A 17,307-nucleotide genomic window follows, 5' to 3' on the forward strand; every position below is an offset into this window, starting at 1 on the left:
CATGTTTGTGAATGTGTTTGCGTGGCGTTGAGGGAATCAGCAACCTGGCAAACCGCTGCATTATTTTTGGGATGGTTGCCCCTTCCCTCCGGAGGGCCTCATTGAAGAGTCTTGGCTCTCTCCATCCCATCCACCCCCCCTCGCTCAGACTCTGGGAGTCACGCCAAGCATGGCTCAGCTGGGCTCACTGACTGCAGCCACAGCAGCAGCACAAGACCTGCTGGACCTGTGGCCTGTACACGGCCCAGTACCCACAGCACCACACTACACTGCCCACAGATGGCTTCACCGCCTACTTGAAATCACCATCACTGGTGTTCAGCAAGTGTTTGAGGGGATTCCACCCTCCTCTGAAAGGCAGCGGTTAGACTCTGCGGCAGGTCTCCCTGTTCATGTTTTTGCAGCAAATTAATTCCTATGATGCGTCACAGGCTGACAATACACTGCTCCAGTTACTTAATACCTAAAATCCTGGGTTGGATATTATTTTCTGTTTGAAGTGATCAAGCGCCCAGGAAGCCCCATGGGATCAACCTTGCAGCAGATGTGAGTGGGTGGAGGGTTTGGTCGTCCACTTTTAGCCTGGGCTGTTTAATCGGATGGGTTTATGCCGTGGGTGTGTAAGGGTACGCTGAACTCAGCCATGATGACCTCAAATTGGCCCTAATGGCACGGACTCATTAGCAGGCCGGCCCCTTCCAAAGTTCCTTTAAAGTTTTAAAGTAATCGCCCGAATGGGGAGGTAAAGAAAATATGGAGGGGAGAATAAAAGACAAACAAATAAATGGAACAGCAGAGTGAGGGAGACTGAGAAGAGAAACAAAAGCAAAGCCAACGAAAAAAAGAGGACGAGATGAGGGAGCAACAGTGTCGACGCCTGCTTCCTGGCTCTCTCAGCTGCACTCACATCTGTTTGCAAAGGGTCTGAGCAGACCCCCATGTGTTTGCTCAGGTCGCTTGATTGCCTTTCCTTCCTCCTTTCTCTCCTACTAAAGACCCGATGTCCTTCCTCTCACTCCAATCACCATGGCCAAGAGACAGCTGTACTCTTGAAGCGAAAAAGGCTGCCGAACTGCATTCATGACTCAGTATTCGCCACTTTTGGCCTTGTAAAATTAGTGCCTGCTGCAGTTTATAAAGGGAAAATTCATGGGTTACTTGGTTAAATAAGGGTGTGAATTAGGGTTTGTTTTTCTTCCCAAGTGAGTTTGTGAGCGTGTGGGTATGTGCATGTGTATGAGTGTGACTTCGGAGTCCTCCTCTGGAGCCTGCTGTCTGGGTACAATGGTCCAGCCTGGGGCTTCAGCTCCACAAAGAGGCCTTCTCTGAACAACGTGCCATCACAGATAGAGGAGGAGCCTGACCAAAGCATTACCACGCTCAAGGGATCACAGAGCTTTCCTTGATGCATCTGATATTACTTATGATTTTAATAATGACTCTTCATTAAAAGCCGAGCTTCATCCGCCGTCATACGTGGACGGTGAAGGATGGTGAACAGAGGCCGTAAAGACTTACGAGGCAGTGACAGATTTTTATTTTAGTATTAAACATTATTTCCTTTACTTTTGTGAGATGGAAAATGATAAAAACATACAGCTCAGGGACTTTTTATCTATGACAGGTTTCTTTTACATAATAACCATGAAATTCAAATTATCATAACCGTTTCCATTTACGAAAGCTAAAGAGTGAAAATAAATTATTGTAGCAATAATTATAACATCAAATATAACAACAATGATAGCAATAAAGCATTTATAAACACTCTATTCACGGCTTTTTTTTTTATTCCAAAGAGTCTATTAAAAACAGGTGAGCGTTGTGGTGGCATACAATCCAGCATGTGAGGAGAGCACTGCTTTATGGGTACTGTAGTCTTCACCAGATATAGGTTTTTGGGTGCTGGATGAAGGTCTGTGCACCGAAAGAGTATGTGCATCTCAGTGTGTGAGCAGACTGCCGTGAGGTGAAAACAGCGGTTCTTTTTAAGACCTCTTTTGAGTCTCCTGTTACAGGGTCAACAAGAGGTGGGTACCAAAGTGACTTAGTAAAAATAAGCAAAACAAAAAGGACAAGCGTCACTGTTCATTCCATTCTTGCCACCATCAGTCGCCGAGGGGACAAACAAAGCCTTCGTCACATTAGCTCGTCACTGAGTCCGCTGAAGACCTTCTCTGGAGCGCCCCGTCGTCGAGGTCAGGCAAGATGTGACCTTCAAGTCCAAGTGAAAGCCTCTCCTCTCCAATCGCTGTACATGACGCAATAAGTCAGCTCCGCTTTCAACACATTGCAGAGGGCCATTTATAGTGTTAATGGCGGCGCATTGGGTCCCACAGACAGAGGAGTTCCGGGCCTGGAGTGGCCTCAGTGAGGTTCAGCCCAGACAGGCGAGCGATTGGAGTGGTGGGGGTGACCGAAGGAAGGGTGAATGGGCGTGGGAGTGGGCAGCATGTGTCCGGAGTGGGAGAACGGGGGTAGGTGACCCATGTGGGCCATGTGGCTGGTAAGGCCTGGTGCACCACCGAAAGGAGACGACTTGTCCTGCATGCATTTGGACAGCTCGTCGAAGCTGTCCCCCACACGCTTGTTTCTCTTGGACTTGCTGGACATCTTACGGTTGCGAGTCTGAATTCCTTCTTTCTTCATGGTCAGGGGTCTGTTGACCTGAAGACAGCAAGACATTAGCTCGAGCAAAGCAGATTTCTGAGCACTCTGTACCAAAGTCATACCAAAAAAATTAAATTAAAATTTCACAGAAATAAATCACATGTTGCTTTGCCTCTTTGATGGCAAGATTTTAATTTCTTACAAAAAAAAACCCTAAATATTGAGCAGCTGTTTTGTATATATGGCTCCATTATATGGTGAGTCAGGGGCGTTTACGGAGCTTTTGTCTCATTTAAAGCCAAACAGAAACAGTTCTGCTCAATATGAATACATGGGGATGAGTGCTGGCTGGAGCTGAAAGGAGCAGCCTCAGACAAATCCTCATCAGTGTAACCGACGCCGTTACACTGAATGACAGTCCCACCCTGCAGCCTCTCCGGGGAGTAACGCCCCCCATTGAAGCAACGATGGATTAATAAAAAAAAAAAAAAAAAAGACGACCGGTGTGTTCTGCCTGACAGGGTGAGCAGGCTTTGCTTCAACACTCCCACAGTTTCCCTGCTCCTAAATCGATACAAGCTGTCCGCCCACTTGACCAGTTAACGACCAGCACCGCCGCCACCCACCCACTCACACACAGACACACACACTCTGCATGTTTTTGGTCACTTACATTGTGCAGTTTGAAGTAAAGGCCGCAGGCGTTACACACCGGGTCCCCGTTCCCGTTGCGCCGCCACAGGGTGGTGGTGGTGGTCTGGCAGTTTGCGCAGCAGGTGCCTGCGCGTCTAGCGGCCGACTGAAGGAAACAGAAAAATACGTGGTGAATAATGACGAATTCACATGTCGCAGAAAAGTCAGCGCAGACATAAAAAGGCAGTTAAAATGGCGAATTCTCAAGCCAGAGCTGAGCAGCCACAGATGGGCCGAATATAAATAAAACAAATTTTTTTAAACTATTTCTCGGACGGTGACGCGTCCATGTGATCTATTTTGAACCCAACGTCAAACAAGGAGAGCAGCTGGTCACGTATACAGGCCCCTTTATTTTTATATTGCATATTAACTAGTTGACTGTATTGACTATTAGCAGTATGGGCAGTTGTGTTTGTTTTAAAAAGCTAAAGGACCCGGTGTACGCTCTGTCTCCATCACGGATCAATTATTCACACATAATAAGAAACATTAGCTTTACATGCAAATAGAAAAAACAACCCTCCAGCTGCTTGACTCTAGTGCTGCAACATTATTTTTTCCCCCTCCATTTAATTCACGTCAGATGGATTTGTTGATATCAGAATTTATTCTAAATTCGCAAAGAGGAAGAAGCGCTTCGCGGTAAAGTCGTATTATTGTTGCGCGTAAATAACGCGCATGATAAAGGAGAGGAACATAAATCCATTTATTTTCCAATCCCCGCCTCTCTCGGCCCGTCTCTTCACACATAAGCGGCTCCTCCACTGTTGTGATAATCTCTTTACAGTATATGTCAGTCTGGCTGGAGAGAATGCAGCGCGCCGGGTGAAGGCGGAAACAGCCGGGAGCCTGACTTCCTTATCTGGGCCGGGCAGATATCCGGATAGGAAACAACTGGATGCCCCTTTGAACACAACTCTGAAAAACACTTGAGCTGAAAATGTAAAAAGCTGCAGCCACACGAGCGGGCCCAGTGGGAAAAAAGTGCTGAACTTTACATGACGACGTGGAGGTGGTCAAGAATGACGCCACGAAATACCATCAATTTTAACCTATTAAAAGGTCTCCAATAAAGATAAAAGGATTTTAAACGTAAAATTACATAGATTGTGACGAGGAATGATTAAGCCGTCCACAGAAATTCGCTTAGCTTCTTTATTAAAATTTTAAAGACAATAAAAACTCCTAAAATAATTTGGGGGTAAATTCAGTAATTAATCCTTTCAGTTTTTCGAACTATGTTCTTTATTATCACTTGTTTTTATAAATTCCATGTCTGTGACGTTTTCTATATTTATTAAATGTCTATAATATTAATGTTTTGAAGAATACTTAGAAAGTAAAATTACTAAAGGGGGAAAATGTTTTTAGTGCTGCTGCTAAATTCAAAAATAAATTAAAGGAAAAGATAGTTACTTTTAAAAAACACACTATGCTTTATTTATCATGATGCAATTGATGGCACAATGACTTGTCAAGGCCAGGTGGAGGGGTCAGTCCTGTATATAGCCTGTATATAGAAAGAAAGAAAGTGCATAAAAAGAAGATTTTTTTTTTTTTTTAAACACTTAAAAGACAATGTCAGACGTGGCCCGAAGTGTGTCCATGCTGTGTTTCATTTACTGGAGCTTGGTGTTAACTAAAGCAACATGGGCATTGGTATCAGTAACAGTATCAGAAGTACCAGCAATAATGATAGCAAGAACAATGGCAATAGTAGCAGTATTGTAACAGGCCATGAAGGGGGATCATCGGGGGGTGAGAGCGAAAAACAATTCCAGGAAGATCATAGGGAAAATATAACTTTCCTGGAATTGTGCTGCCGGCATCTGCTTTGTGCTCATATTTGGGTGCCTGCTTTCAGAGTGGAGGCAAGGATTTAGAAGTGGGACTCACCAGTCGTCTTTTGGGCTTGATAAGGGGTCTGTTCTGCCCATTCATCTTGTGGTACAATCCACAGGCGTTGCACAAGTAGTGACCGGTACCATCCCGTCGCCACAGGGGAGTGGAGGTGGCACCGCAGTTTACACATTCACGGCCCTCTGTATATAGTTCAAGAGAGGAAGAAAAGAAGAACATTTATATAATTAAAAAATTCACCATCTGCCCGAAGCAACACAGAAAATCCTAGAGGGCCCGGTGATGTGGGGTCAAAATCTGCCTCGAATTAGAGCACAAGTAGACAGCTGTTGTGCACGCATACACTTCCGAGTAAAATGATCTGGAAGCCAGAGACAGCCAGAATATGTCCAGAGGTGTCCAACAAGATAACGCACACCATCAAATTAGAACTGCATTATTCATCCTGTCAGTGGGAGCCCAGGAGAGGAAATAAACGTGTGCAGTGTAGGTATTGAATGTGTCAGACACTGATGCAGCCTTTGTCAGTCACGTGTGGTTAATTCGAGTCCAATCGCACAGCACCGAGCCTCCGAAGCAGACCTCTCTCACATTATTGTGATCGGTGAAAACTCGATCTTTTCTTCTCTTGGTTCTCACTTGCTCCCCTTTCCCCATTCTCATTCAGCACCGGCTGACTTCAAACACCCTGTTGCTGTAACAGCCACTTCATTTAATTCAGGTATTCGTCACTCCCTAGAGCATCATCTCATTATTCTGGGTATAATACCAGCGACACCCACAGTCCCACCCTTGCTCCACAATGGAATCCGACCCGAGTAAAAAGACATGCTCCTTTTCAGATGTATCTATTTTATACCCCCCTTTTTGCCCTTTAAAGCGTTTCACAATCCAACAGCAGCGTAAAAGCAGATTTAACACTTGAAGCACTGGCAAATGTGCTGTGTCTTATGTGTTGAGACTGAAGTAAATAAAAAAGGCTGGTGTGGACGCTGGTGTGGCTCCTCAGAGCACCACACCAGTGTAAAGTATACGCTCTGGCAGCTGAAATACATTGTGACATTTTGTACAACAATCAATCACCATTACCCGCCCTGGACACAGCTTTAAGAGATCAGGAGTCTTTTAAATGTCACAGAAGATCTGTTTTCGATGCAGATTCCAGCCTTTTTTATTCACCTTCTATTAAATGTCACAGTCTACCTTTGACACGCTACTAGGTGTTGACTGCACTGTTAGCATGGCCATAAAATGGCGGGTGATTGGGTTGGCTTTGGCACAAACTTGTCCCAGTCTGGGTTGCGTTACACATTTTTTTTGTCCATTAATTCGAACTAGAGCAGCTGAAACAATGTAGGGAAATTGCAGACCCATTAGTGGACCAGGTTGTTTTTCAAACCTCTGCACATTAATGTCAGGAGTGCATTAATTCAAAATGGACCCATGCAGCCTGAATCAGGTGTGTATCCAGACAGTCAAATAATACTCATGTTTTATTATAAACAGTCTGAGTTTTGAGGGAACTGATGTGTGTTTTAAATTACTGATTATTTGCAGTCCTTCTTCGTCTCAAACTCTGCATGAAGTAAGCATGAAGAGGGTTTTATGAAACGCATTTTAAGCACATAAGAGCACATCTACTCTGGTATTCCTGCCTGTGCTTCATGTCAGTGCGCCGAGCCAAGGCCACGCTTAAAAACACAAACAGCGGGGCTCTGTCGCCTGTGCTTTGTTAGTGCTGGGCAGAGGTGTGGGCGGGGTGGAGGTCGTGATTTGTTCACTTGGAGGTTTACAGGATATGGCAGGAGCCATGGTGTCGTGACTCCTTCGTTTTTGAGAGTGAACGAAGGGACACGTTATAAAAATAAAAAAAGCAAACCAGGGGAAGAAGCATTCCACCTCCTCACTAACGGCCAGAAAGAAAGCTCTCTTTTTAAAAAAAAAAACCGTTTACGCAATAAAAAGTCTAAACCTTTCCCCTCCGAACTTTGCCTAATTTGGCGCATAATGGACGTTACTTATTGAGACCGATTAGTTTGATCATTTATCTTATATGTTTATATCTATATGCAATATGTACAGTGGAAGTTTGGAAAAGCTTAAAGAGCAACTCAAATTTCTGAACTCAATCAAATTAAAGAGACCAAGGGTTTCCAGCGAGGCTATTCGTAAAACTTTCCACTGAAATCAGCAACCGACGTCTGTCAGTAAATAAAATCATTTCCCACACCACTATAACAGGAAACCATTATCATCAACATCGATGCGTAACGCTTCATTGCCCAACAGAATAAGACAGAACTGATCAGTTAGGTCTTATCTGCGTGATCTGACAGCCGAGGTGCGAAACCCGAACACACATGAGACTCACCTGAGGTCGACCGGGCTTTGCTTTTGCATTTAGGCGTAAAGCTGGAGGAGGACCCGCCAAGCAGGCTGCCTGGGTGGAAGAGACTGCCGCCGTACTCGTGGGGCGGCAGAGAGTAGGCCGGATAGGTCGGGATGGGATGATGGGTGGCCGAGGCCTGGCCATTCATGGATGCCAGGCCGCTGCGCAGGGGGCTACAGCTCTCCATTTTCATCCCGTCTGTCAGCGGTACTTGGTACTTGATCGACTCTTTGTCATCCATTCTGGTCGAAGTGGAGGTGGGGGAAGTTGGTCCGGGGTCTGGGGACACGTCTTTCGGGGGTGTAGGGGGGAAGCTGTAGAGGTGCGGGCTTGAGTGAGACGCCGGAGTGAGCGACGAGACCGGAGCCGTGCCGGTGGTGCTGCTGCAGGGGTAGCCGGAGCCAGCGCCGTGCAGACTGGGTTTGCTGAAGTGGCTGACCGCCCATGCGTTGTGGTGGTGGGCGGCGGACAGGGCTGCTTTCCCGGGGTCAAGCCAAGGAATACCGGGGCTGTGGATGAGGTGTGGTCGGCAAACCTGGTTCCCAGTAAGGCGAGCTAAATCCAAAATGTAAAAATGTTAACTTTTGTAGTTTCTGACAAAATACCAAACACAACCCTCTTACCTGTTAGATACTCTGAATTACTTGAGTCGGACATTTAGTTCCAGATTAAGACTCAGATAAAAACGATTTTTTTTTTTAAAAAGGTAGATCCAGCAGTTGCGCAACTTTTTAATCCTCCAATTTTAGTAACACTATTCCCGTTTAGGATGCCAAGAAAATAACTGGGGAAATGAAGGTCTCGCTCGTCAGGGCAAATCTTTTCATCGACGACAGCTCTCGGACTAAAAGATTATCGGCAAATTTGCGGTTTTTATTTTATATCCGGGAAGTGTCTCTCTCTCTCTCTCCCTCCAGAAACCCCTGCCCCAACCAAGAGGGGTTAAATGACATATTTCCCTTTCCTCGTACTGTCATTTGCTAGAAATTCTTTTAATGCCGAGGAATCGTCCCAACAACGTAAGTATATTAAAATTACACACGCAAAGATAAGATACAAAGATACGAATTAAACATCTTCCCAGTTATATAAATCTAATTCTATAAGAGCGGGGTGTGTTTTTGTTAAATTATCCCTTAGATCCCTTAGATCGGAAAACTGGACGTTTATCTTACCGTGCGCTTGGCTGTACGTGACCCTGGCCCGGGAGTTGGTGTAGTACGGGTTCCCTTGAGAATCCAAGTGGTTCAGAAACATGTCAACTTCGTCCTGGGGTAGTAAGGGCGCCATGGGTTCCATGTAGTTGTGGCTCAGACTGTGGTGGTGAGAGTCCGGGTGCTGGCCGTTCAGCACTGCGTGATGGTGCGCCATCCACCGAGATTGATCAGCCGCTGCGACCTCCATGGCTGAGCGGGCGGTCTCTTCGTCTCTGTGTTCGATTAACCTCCAAAGTAAAGGGAGTTAAAAATCCTCCTCACAGCGTAAGTCCTTAACTGTCAAGATATCGACTGGTTATTTAATGAACAGAATCCTGAAATAATCCGAAGTCTCTCTTTCTCTTCAGTTACCTGCAAAGAGACGAAGAGAAAACGTTAAACAGCCTTTTCACCTCCATTCCAATTCAACGAGGACTATAACCTTGTTTAATTTCTATCCCTTGCAGCAATAAATAAACTATGCGCCTGAATAAATTCAACACTTTCTGCACCGCGTATTTTGCATGAAAAAAAAAAAAAGAAGCACAAGCGATTCCCCCGAATACCTGTTGCAAACTCGATCAGCCAAACAAAAACACAGCACAGACGTGTGAAAAGTCTTGATCCACGCAGTGTTGCGGTTCATTAATGAGATGTGGCGCAGACTGATGCGCCTGGCGCCAGTAAATTCCCATATCAAGCCTCGCTGGGCGGGGCCTCGGCCTCAGCCAATCACAGCCAGCCTCGCCACAATTGGCTCTCCGCATCCCTGCTCGCCTTTCAATTTCCATTTCTCCGCACCGAAAAACTAAAAGACTTATCAATCAGCGGCGTAATTTCTCGGGGGTATTTCTCGCTCTCTCTCTTTGCACTGAATGAGCAATCGGCCCGCGATAATCTGCTTTTTAACGGCTGATATAAGCCTAAAGACAGACATTTTACATCAAGTGAATTACACCCTGAACAATATTTGAATGAATTTTGAACTCAAAAGACTATCTTCACTTGTTGGAACCTATCCGAATTTATTTTTTTAACAAAAGCTGAACTGCCCCAGACACGCAGTTAATATGAGAATAATAAATTTGAGCATTTTTTTCTTGCCGGTGAACCTATACATTGGCCACAATGTATACTTACTGGTTGTTGGTGTTTTGGTTTTTTTCGTATATTGCTGTTATGTAAATAAACAGGGTCTTCAGCACCTTTAAACCAACAGAGGAGGAGTCGATTTATGGCCCCGAAATTGGCCCCATTGTTAAGAGCACCTAATTGTCTTTAATTAGTAGCTGTGCATTCTTCTTGTGAAAACAGTGTTTTGTCCCGAGGACAGCGCAATCAAAAACGGTTTGCATAGTAATAGCGTGGCCCCTCACTTCGTGGCACCAGGGATGGGCGCAAGGCCTGACCTATGAGGAAACCAGCTGGGGACCAGTGCCTCTTAGCTCAAATCTAGCCATAAACAAATGCACACGCAACAACTACTTGCGTGCACGCGTGTAAAATACCTGGGCTAGTCTGTGCGCAAAAAAAAAATGTAAGTGATTTTTAAAGTTGTTACATATAGTCTCGTGTGTGTCTGTGTGCGAGAGAGAGAGAGAGAGAGTGTGTGTGTGTGTGTGTGTGTGTGTGTGGGTGTGTGTGTGTGTGTGTGTGTGTGACTGACAGGGAATAATTAGAGGGTCGCTTGGAGCCCCAACTAGCCGCCTTACTGACGCCTGCTCGGATCTGACGTCACCGAATCACGAGAGACGGTAGTTATATCTTGAGCTTTACATACCTGAAACCCGGAATTTATTCAGGTATCAATAAGTGACGATGTTGGAGGTCACCAACACGAAGGTGGAGCTCTGATGTGTTGCGTGTGTGTGTGTGTGTGTGTGTGTGTGTGTGTGTCTGTGTCTGTGTCTGTGTCTGTGTCTGTGTCTGTGTCTGTGTCAGTCATCAGTCTTTAAATCACTGGCATTTTGCCACTGGAGCTGGGATGGGGTCCTAAAATCAACAAATTAGTGCATGATGGACGGCCAAAGGCACGCCAATTACAAACATTCTAGTTAATCACTGTACACCAGCATATTTTATATTTCTTGTTATTCAAATATAGACAAACAACATTTTAGATTTAATCAGTAAAACGTGGGTGCTGAAATGTTCTGTTGAGAGGGCCCTTTTGGATTTCTACCCACTTTAACACCACTCTACCTCTCTGCTCTGTCTCTGCTAAGCACGCATTCAGAGCTACAGCAGCATTGTTTTTCTGCATGTTTACCAAGTGGATTACTCAGCAGGATTTGGCCCTGTGTAATTTATACCTTCATTAATCCCATTTGTATCTGCGTTGGAACAAAAGAAGAGAAAGGATGATGGAGCGTTAGAGAGGAGGAGTGGGGGCTGTTGATTTCGCTCTGTCTTTCTCAAGGACACAGCTGCATTGTTTCACCCGGGATGCTATCCTAGACCAGAGAGCTCTATCCGTTTCCCAACACCTCCCGAGCTGCTGGGTGAGCAACAACTGGAATGGTGTGCAGCCGTAGCGGCTAATGAACAACAAGATTATCATTCCGATCCATGCCGTTATTAAATAGGATTGGCATTATCTACCTGTTTGTTCGCATTGGGCACGGTCATCCATCATTATCCCGTGTGTGTGTGTGTGTGTGTGTGTGTGTGTGTGTGTGTGTGTGTGTGTGTGTGTGTGTGTGTGTGTGTGTGTGTGTGTGTGCCTCTGTTTGGTGCGGTTGTGTGTTTGTGAGGGAGGGGGTGAAGAGCCACACTGGGTCTTGTGAAGATAAGCAGAGCCAGAAAGAAGAGAATGACACAAACCAGCTGAAGCATTATTGTCCCCTTTACTCACGGCTAATTAGATCGAGCCAGGGCGCTGGGGGGCTTTATAGACACAAGCACCCAGACATAAGACCATCTAACTGCCGGGAGAGGAGCCTGGATGCTGCCATGACAGCATCAGCCGCTCCCAATTAAGCAGTTTAAACTTAGAATAATAACATTTCAGAGTATGTCAGGTCAGGGATTATATAGCAGAAGATTTTTGTAATTCCCATCCATTCATTCTAAACACAGAACAAAACTGAGGAGCTTCTTTGTAGGAGGATGATTTAATTACTGCAAACTAAAAGGCGTTTCCTGAACGGTGTTCACAGTGGTCATTGCGTCAGTCCCCACCCCTCAAATTATTAATCTTTACGCTAATTAGCATCTTTTCTATGCCCACTGGTGCTCGGCTCCATGCAGACTACAGGTGAAAGACAGGTGTGGGTAAAAGGTGCTCCTGCATGCCCGAGGAGACCCAAGTCTCTGTTCCATCATTGATGTTTTCTTTCTCTTTTTTTTACTTTAGTTGTATAGACACTCCTGTTGTCGACGTCTTGCTCCAGTCAATTTCATGATCCTTACGTCAGAACTCTTTGCTCTCTGTCTATTACCGATCATTGGCATTTTTCGTTACGTCACATTTTTTTCAAAGTTTTGCCTACCGTGATATTACAGCGTTTTCCCCCAATTTTTCGTATGTTAAAATTAATTTTAAAACACAAGTTACTTCTTTTACATCTTTTTTTATTTATTTTTTTACATTTATTTACATATAGTAATCTCGCTGCGGCATTTCGGTATCCCCTCACCTGCCAAATGTATTTGTCGACAATAAATACATCTCGTTGTAAAATAAACAAATAACTAAATATAATTTTAAAATGTCCAAGCAATAAAGATTTATCAATGCGACCTATATGAAATCTTAAAGGGACTGCTAAACGGTAGTCGCGCTCTTACGCAAAATTACCTCGGGGTAATATTTCCTTTATATACAAAATATATATCCATATTGTCCAAAAACTAAAAAAAATCTAATTAGATGAAAGAGTAAAATATGACTAAATCTTACCTGGTTCCGTCTGAGAGCAGAGTCGCTGCGCTTTCATACCCTTGGATTTACCGCACCTATTCTCTCGAGCATAACGGTGCAAAACCAGACTGTTTGGCTTTGAAATCGTCCCGATTAATCCCGCTCTGTTTAAATGATGCTGCTCAGAGATTACAACGTGCAGGGACAACGTTTTTCTCCCAGTCTGCTATGGCCAAGTGCGCCGTGGCTCTGCGCTGCGCTCTGCGTCTCGCTGTCGCCGCGTCCGAGCCTCTGTGGATATGAGCAGAAACTTCAGTGGCGGTACAGCCGCTTCAGCACCAACGTAACGGCACGTCAGCCAGCGGCCCGTCTTCCGGGTCCCGTGGAAGGGGACAGACTGGCAGGAATATACCCACCTGCGACCGTCGACCTGATCAATAACTTGTCCTTGTCAGAGGTTAATTCTATAACGCCTGACCCCCCCCCCCCCGAAACGCTCTGTTACTGTTTCTACCAGCCAGAATTAAGTTAACATTAAATTCACGCATCTATTTTGATGCGTGAATACTACTACAACTAAAAAATAATAATAATAACAATGATGGTCATAATAATAAAAACATAATTCTTAATAGTAACTGCATTGATCCACCATTCGATGACAAACTATGCGGTTTATTTGTGCGCAGATTAGAAGATTATTTTATTGTCAATATCCAAATGGAGGCAAGACATTCATCGTATTTTTGAGCCTTTCGGTGTAAATAACTCCCATATATTTTTCCAGTGTTAATGTGTGCAAGATTGACAGCCTCGCTGGTAATTGACTTAAGGAGCTTTGCTTTATTCCAGCCTCACCCCCTGCGTCCCCCCGCCCCCGCGTTAAATGTCACAATGAAGGAAAAAAAACACCCCTCCCTCCTTTTTGCGCTTTTGTAACCTAAAGTAACAACAACTTTGTAAAACATGCAAAGCCCCTAAAATCTCCTGCACGCGACCTGGGCTCGTGCGCAGCGCCAGAGCCAGGCAGGTGCAAGGGGCGCGAGGACCCCTGCAACTCGGTCCTCGTGCTCCCCAGACTGCACACGCACACAAAACGGAGAGAATAAAGGAAGAAGAAGAACGTGTGATGTCCAAGACTGGATTAATAACATTTGTTCCACTGTTTAAAGTCGCTGGAGCAAAACATTTGGGAAAAAGCTGAGTATTGGACACCTGATTATTATCCTGGCTTTGGTCAGGTGCTCAGCCTTTTCATGTCAAGTCAAGTGGAAGCCTTATGAAATGAAATCCATTTTAGAAAATCAGCATTATCTATTTTTCGTTTTCTTATTAACGATCGTTCCAAAACAGCTTCAATCAATTTTGTACAAACATTATTATTATTATTATTATTATTATCGGGTTTGTTGTTGTTATTAGTAACAATACCTGTAATTTATTTAGTTTTTTGTTTTGCTTCAATAAAGGCTATCGATCATATCTAACTTTTAAATAGTCCCGCGTATAATGGTGCATTCTTGTTTATCTACACTTTTTAAAAATCAATTTTCTGCATGTTCTGCACGAGACTGTGTTTTCGTCAGGGACGACATTAGTCAATATGCACACTGCATGAGATGGCAGAGCCCCTCTCCTTCTGATTATTACCAGGGGTAATATTTCATCGGCACCACGCAATCTTTGTTCTCTGTGAAGATAATAAATGGCCTAATCTTTATCAGCAAACTGCTGGGGGTGTCAGCACCGACCGAGGCTGGAAGCGGGGTCCAAAGTGCTGCTGAATAAATTGGTGTTCCTTATCTCTCACTCCCAGATTATCGCCGCCTTTTCAAACTTACACAACAAATACATTCAATGCATCTAATGCATCATGTGAGGGGAGGTGTGTGTGTGTGGGGGGGGGGGGTGATGGAGACAGATAGGCGCAGGGAATGAGAAATATGTACACGTTACCACCAATATGTTTTCTGGTTGACATTAGAGAGAGCTTATTGACCAGGCTGTAGGTATACATCATTTACATATCAATGCACTGTATAAACATGCATGAAAGCATAAATCACTGCCACATAATCTGTGAAGCCTCTTTAAATCATTTCCTAATCCTTTCTTAATTTCTCGAACGCTGTGCGTCGCAGTTCACATTTAGGGGTTTTTAATGGCACAACTTCGATATTTACGCATTCACTTAAAGTTGATTAATCTATGTTTTTATCCGGACCATCAACACCAAACTGCAGCACTAATTGTGAGTCAGGCGCTCTTAACAAGCTATTGCAGATTTATTCTCCGAAACCTAATGCGCAATAAGTTTTGTCTGATGTGTTTGCTTCTCTGCAGGACAAACGGATCCGCGTCAAGACTTTCTGTCTGCGACAGTTTTATTAAAGTGGCATCGATGCCGTGTGACAGAATGAATCCAAACACAAGTGCGGCCTTCTGCTGTCGAACTGCTCTAACTGACCTTCTTCTTATTCTGCGGCGTTTCTGCAGCAGAGAAAACGCACGTCTCGAATGCAGTCTGCATGAGTGACACTTGTGACAAAAGAACATTTTTCATCTCTCTCTTTCTCTCTGACACATGCACGCACACTCGCGCGTATGCGCACCCGCGCACACACGCACATTCCCCTTTTAATGGCATCTCCACCGGCCCCGGTGCTCTGATGGTCGCCTAGACAACCGAGATAACGGTGCAGCAGTTTTCCATATCGGCCCCAGAGTCTATTATAGCTTGGGATTAGCTCTCTTTCCGAAAAGGTCATACACAAAGTCACCCAAACTGCTTTATTTCCACCTCATGTGGACCCCGCGCACTTATAAACATGCATGTGCCATTTCATTTGATGCCATTACACTAATGGCGATGTGCGTAATCCTGTGCTAGAGAAAAATGCTCTTACAATAAATGAGACGAGAGACTTGTGTAGACGTTGAGGAGCAAGATATTGTCAGCGAGGGATGTTGAGGCTGCGGGAGAAACGGAGGAAGACATGTTCTGTTACATAGCGACACCTGGCGGTCAGAGTGTGCAGGGGAAAACCTGCGCGGGTCTTGTTTTGCTCCCAAGGGTGCCAAGAGTTGCTAAATCTGTTCCTACTTATGTTTTAACTGTGGCTAAAACCAAAAACGTTGAACTTATAAGTGTAGTTTTGATATTGCCAAATTGGCTTTGTTCTGGAGTTCTTGTACTCTGAATGGATTGCTACATTTTATAACTACATTTTGCAGTTGTGCTTAGTTTTTCCAACTTTTTTTTAAATTGATTATGTCTGTGCTAAAAAATCCAGAAGGCATCTGTTATTTCCAGTTCAGTGGTGACGTCCAGCTGGACAGGAAGTCAGTGGAGCTGTTGTTTCCCGTAAGCTCTCCAGAGACGTGATAATTATTTCTCTGTCCAATAAATGCGACAAAAGAAATAATTAAAGTGATGGAAACTCTACCTGTGCTCCGATATAATCCTGAAATGAGGCAATGCTATCAGAAGACAGTTGTAGGCCAAGACAATAGGCCAAACATGCGAGCCTGTGCTGCATCACAGGATGCAGATGTTGCCACATGAGGTGACGCTTCCTGCCCATCAAAGCGGTCTGCACCAGTTTAATGGACTGGTGTGCAGCAGCAGAAAGTGAGTTCATGGAAATAAAGGAAAACATTCAAGCATAAAGGATGGCAGAGGACAGAGCAAGTGGGGAGTTAGTGTAGATGTGATGGAGCGATATGTGGACTGCAAGGAGAAAAAAATCTCTTTGTCTCTCCTGAGCTCGGTGGACAATCAAAGTTTCCTATCAGCTCTGGAGTAGGGGAAATTGGCTGCCCCGGGAAGGAGAGGGCCATTCTCACAGCCAATGGGAAGTGCCCCTGTCACTCTAATCAGACCCGATAGAGCAAGTAGGAAATGTGTGTGTCTGTGTGTGTGTGTGTGTGTGTGTGCGGACGTGCTCAGACAGGAGTGCTTTGACGGAGAGCAGCTTTTAAGATGCTACCAGTTCTAAAATTATGTTAGACCTACATCGGCTGCTTATCCCCGCCGCTAAGGGGTATATATAAGCCACATGTGTGCTTTTTTTTCCTTTTTTTTTTGGCAAAACTTGCCCTGAGAGGCATGACCATCAGTGCTTTGATGGAGTGCCATGTGGCAGAGATCAGTGGGTTTTAGTGGGAGCTGTGGACAGTTGCACACAAGAGCGGCGAGGGAAGAGGATTACTGTCTCATAGATACAAATCCACACGGAGAGGGTGGTTGACATCAATATGCACGCAGATATAAGCGGAGCACGGTGGATTTGAGCAAAAGTAAGTGGTTAACGCTTGTGTGAGACTTTGATGCTGGCTTGTTTGTGCCATCCGTCCTCCTCTAGGCCAGACAAGTACGTGTCTCTCCACACTTGGGGCACAATCCCCTGTTTGAAGTCCCATCTCTGTCTTTTGCACTCCTCATGTTGTCCTTTCCTTCCTCCGTCTTTCTGTCCATCTGGCCGTCTTATCTGTCAGCCCTGCACTCCCCATCTCCTGCAGCTGCAGTGAGGGCCACAGACACCTTCATTGTCCACCTCTTCCTCACCCTCGTGCTTCTGCACCCAACCAGATCACACCTGCCACCTGCACAGGACATAGGGCCCCGGGACCGCGCGGTGGGGGCTTTCATCCATCGCTCGGCCTACCCGTCAGAGCCTCTCATTCCCTCATCC

General features: G+C 45.0%; 1 protein-coding gene across 6 annotated transcripts; it reads right to left on the minus strand.

Annotated features, from left to right (window-relative positions):
* Positions 1–1,514: 1,514 nt before the first annotated feature.
* On the minus strand, positions 1,515–12,931 carry gata2a (GATA binding protein 2a). 6 transcript variants are annotated; one of them, XM_029827117.1, is made up of 6 exons: positions 12,653–12,931; positions 8,731–9,048; positions 7,538–8,110; positions 5,203–5,360; positions 3,284–3,409; positions 1,515–2,667 (listed from the first exon to the last, which is right to left on the minus strand). In XM_029827117.1, the coding sequence occupies exons 2-6, from the start codon at positions 8,957–8,959 to the stop codon at positions 2,368–2,370; spliced, it is 1,386 nt and encodes a 461-aa protein (XP_029682977.1). In that variant the 5' UTR covers positions 8,960–9,048; positions 12,653–12,931; the 3' UTR covers positions 1,515–2,367. The 6 variants fall into 6 exon arrangements, with proteins under 6 accessions (XP_029682977.1, XP_011612474.1, XP_003973590.1 ...); XM_011614172.2 differs by having other exon boundaries at positions 8,731–9,123; XM_003973541.3 differs by lacking the exon at positions 12,653–12,931 and adding an exon at positions 9,318–9,449 and having other exon boundaries at positions 5,203–5,348; positions 8,731–9,123.
* Positions 12,932–17,307: the final 4,376 nt, after the last annotated feature.

Source organism: Takifugu rubripes, chromosome 19 (genome assembly GCF_901000725.2).
Source record: "Takifugu rubripes chromosome 19, fTakRub1.2, whole genome shotgun sequence".
NCBI lineage: Eukaryota > Metazoa > Chordata > Actinopteri > Tetraodontiformes > Tetraodontidae > Takifugu > Takifugu rubripes.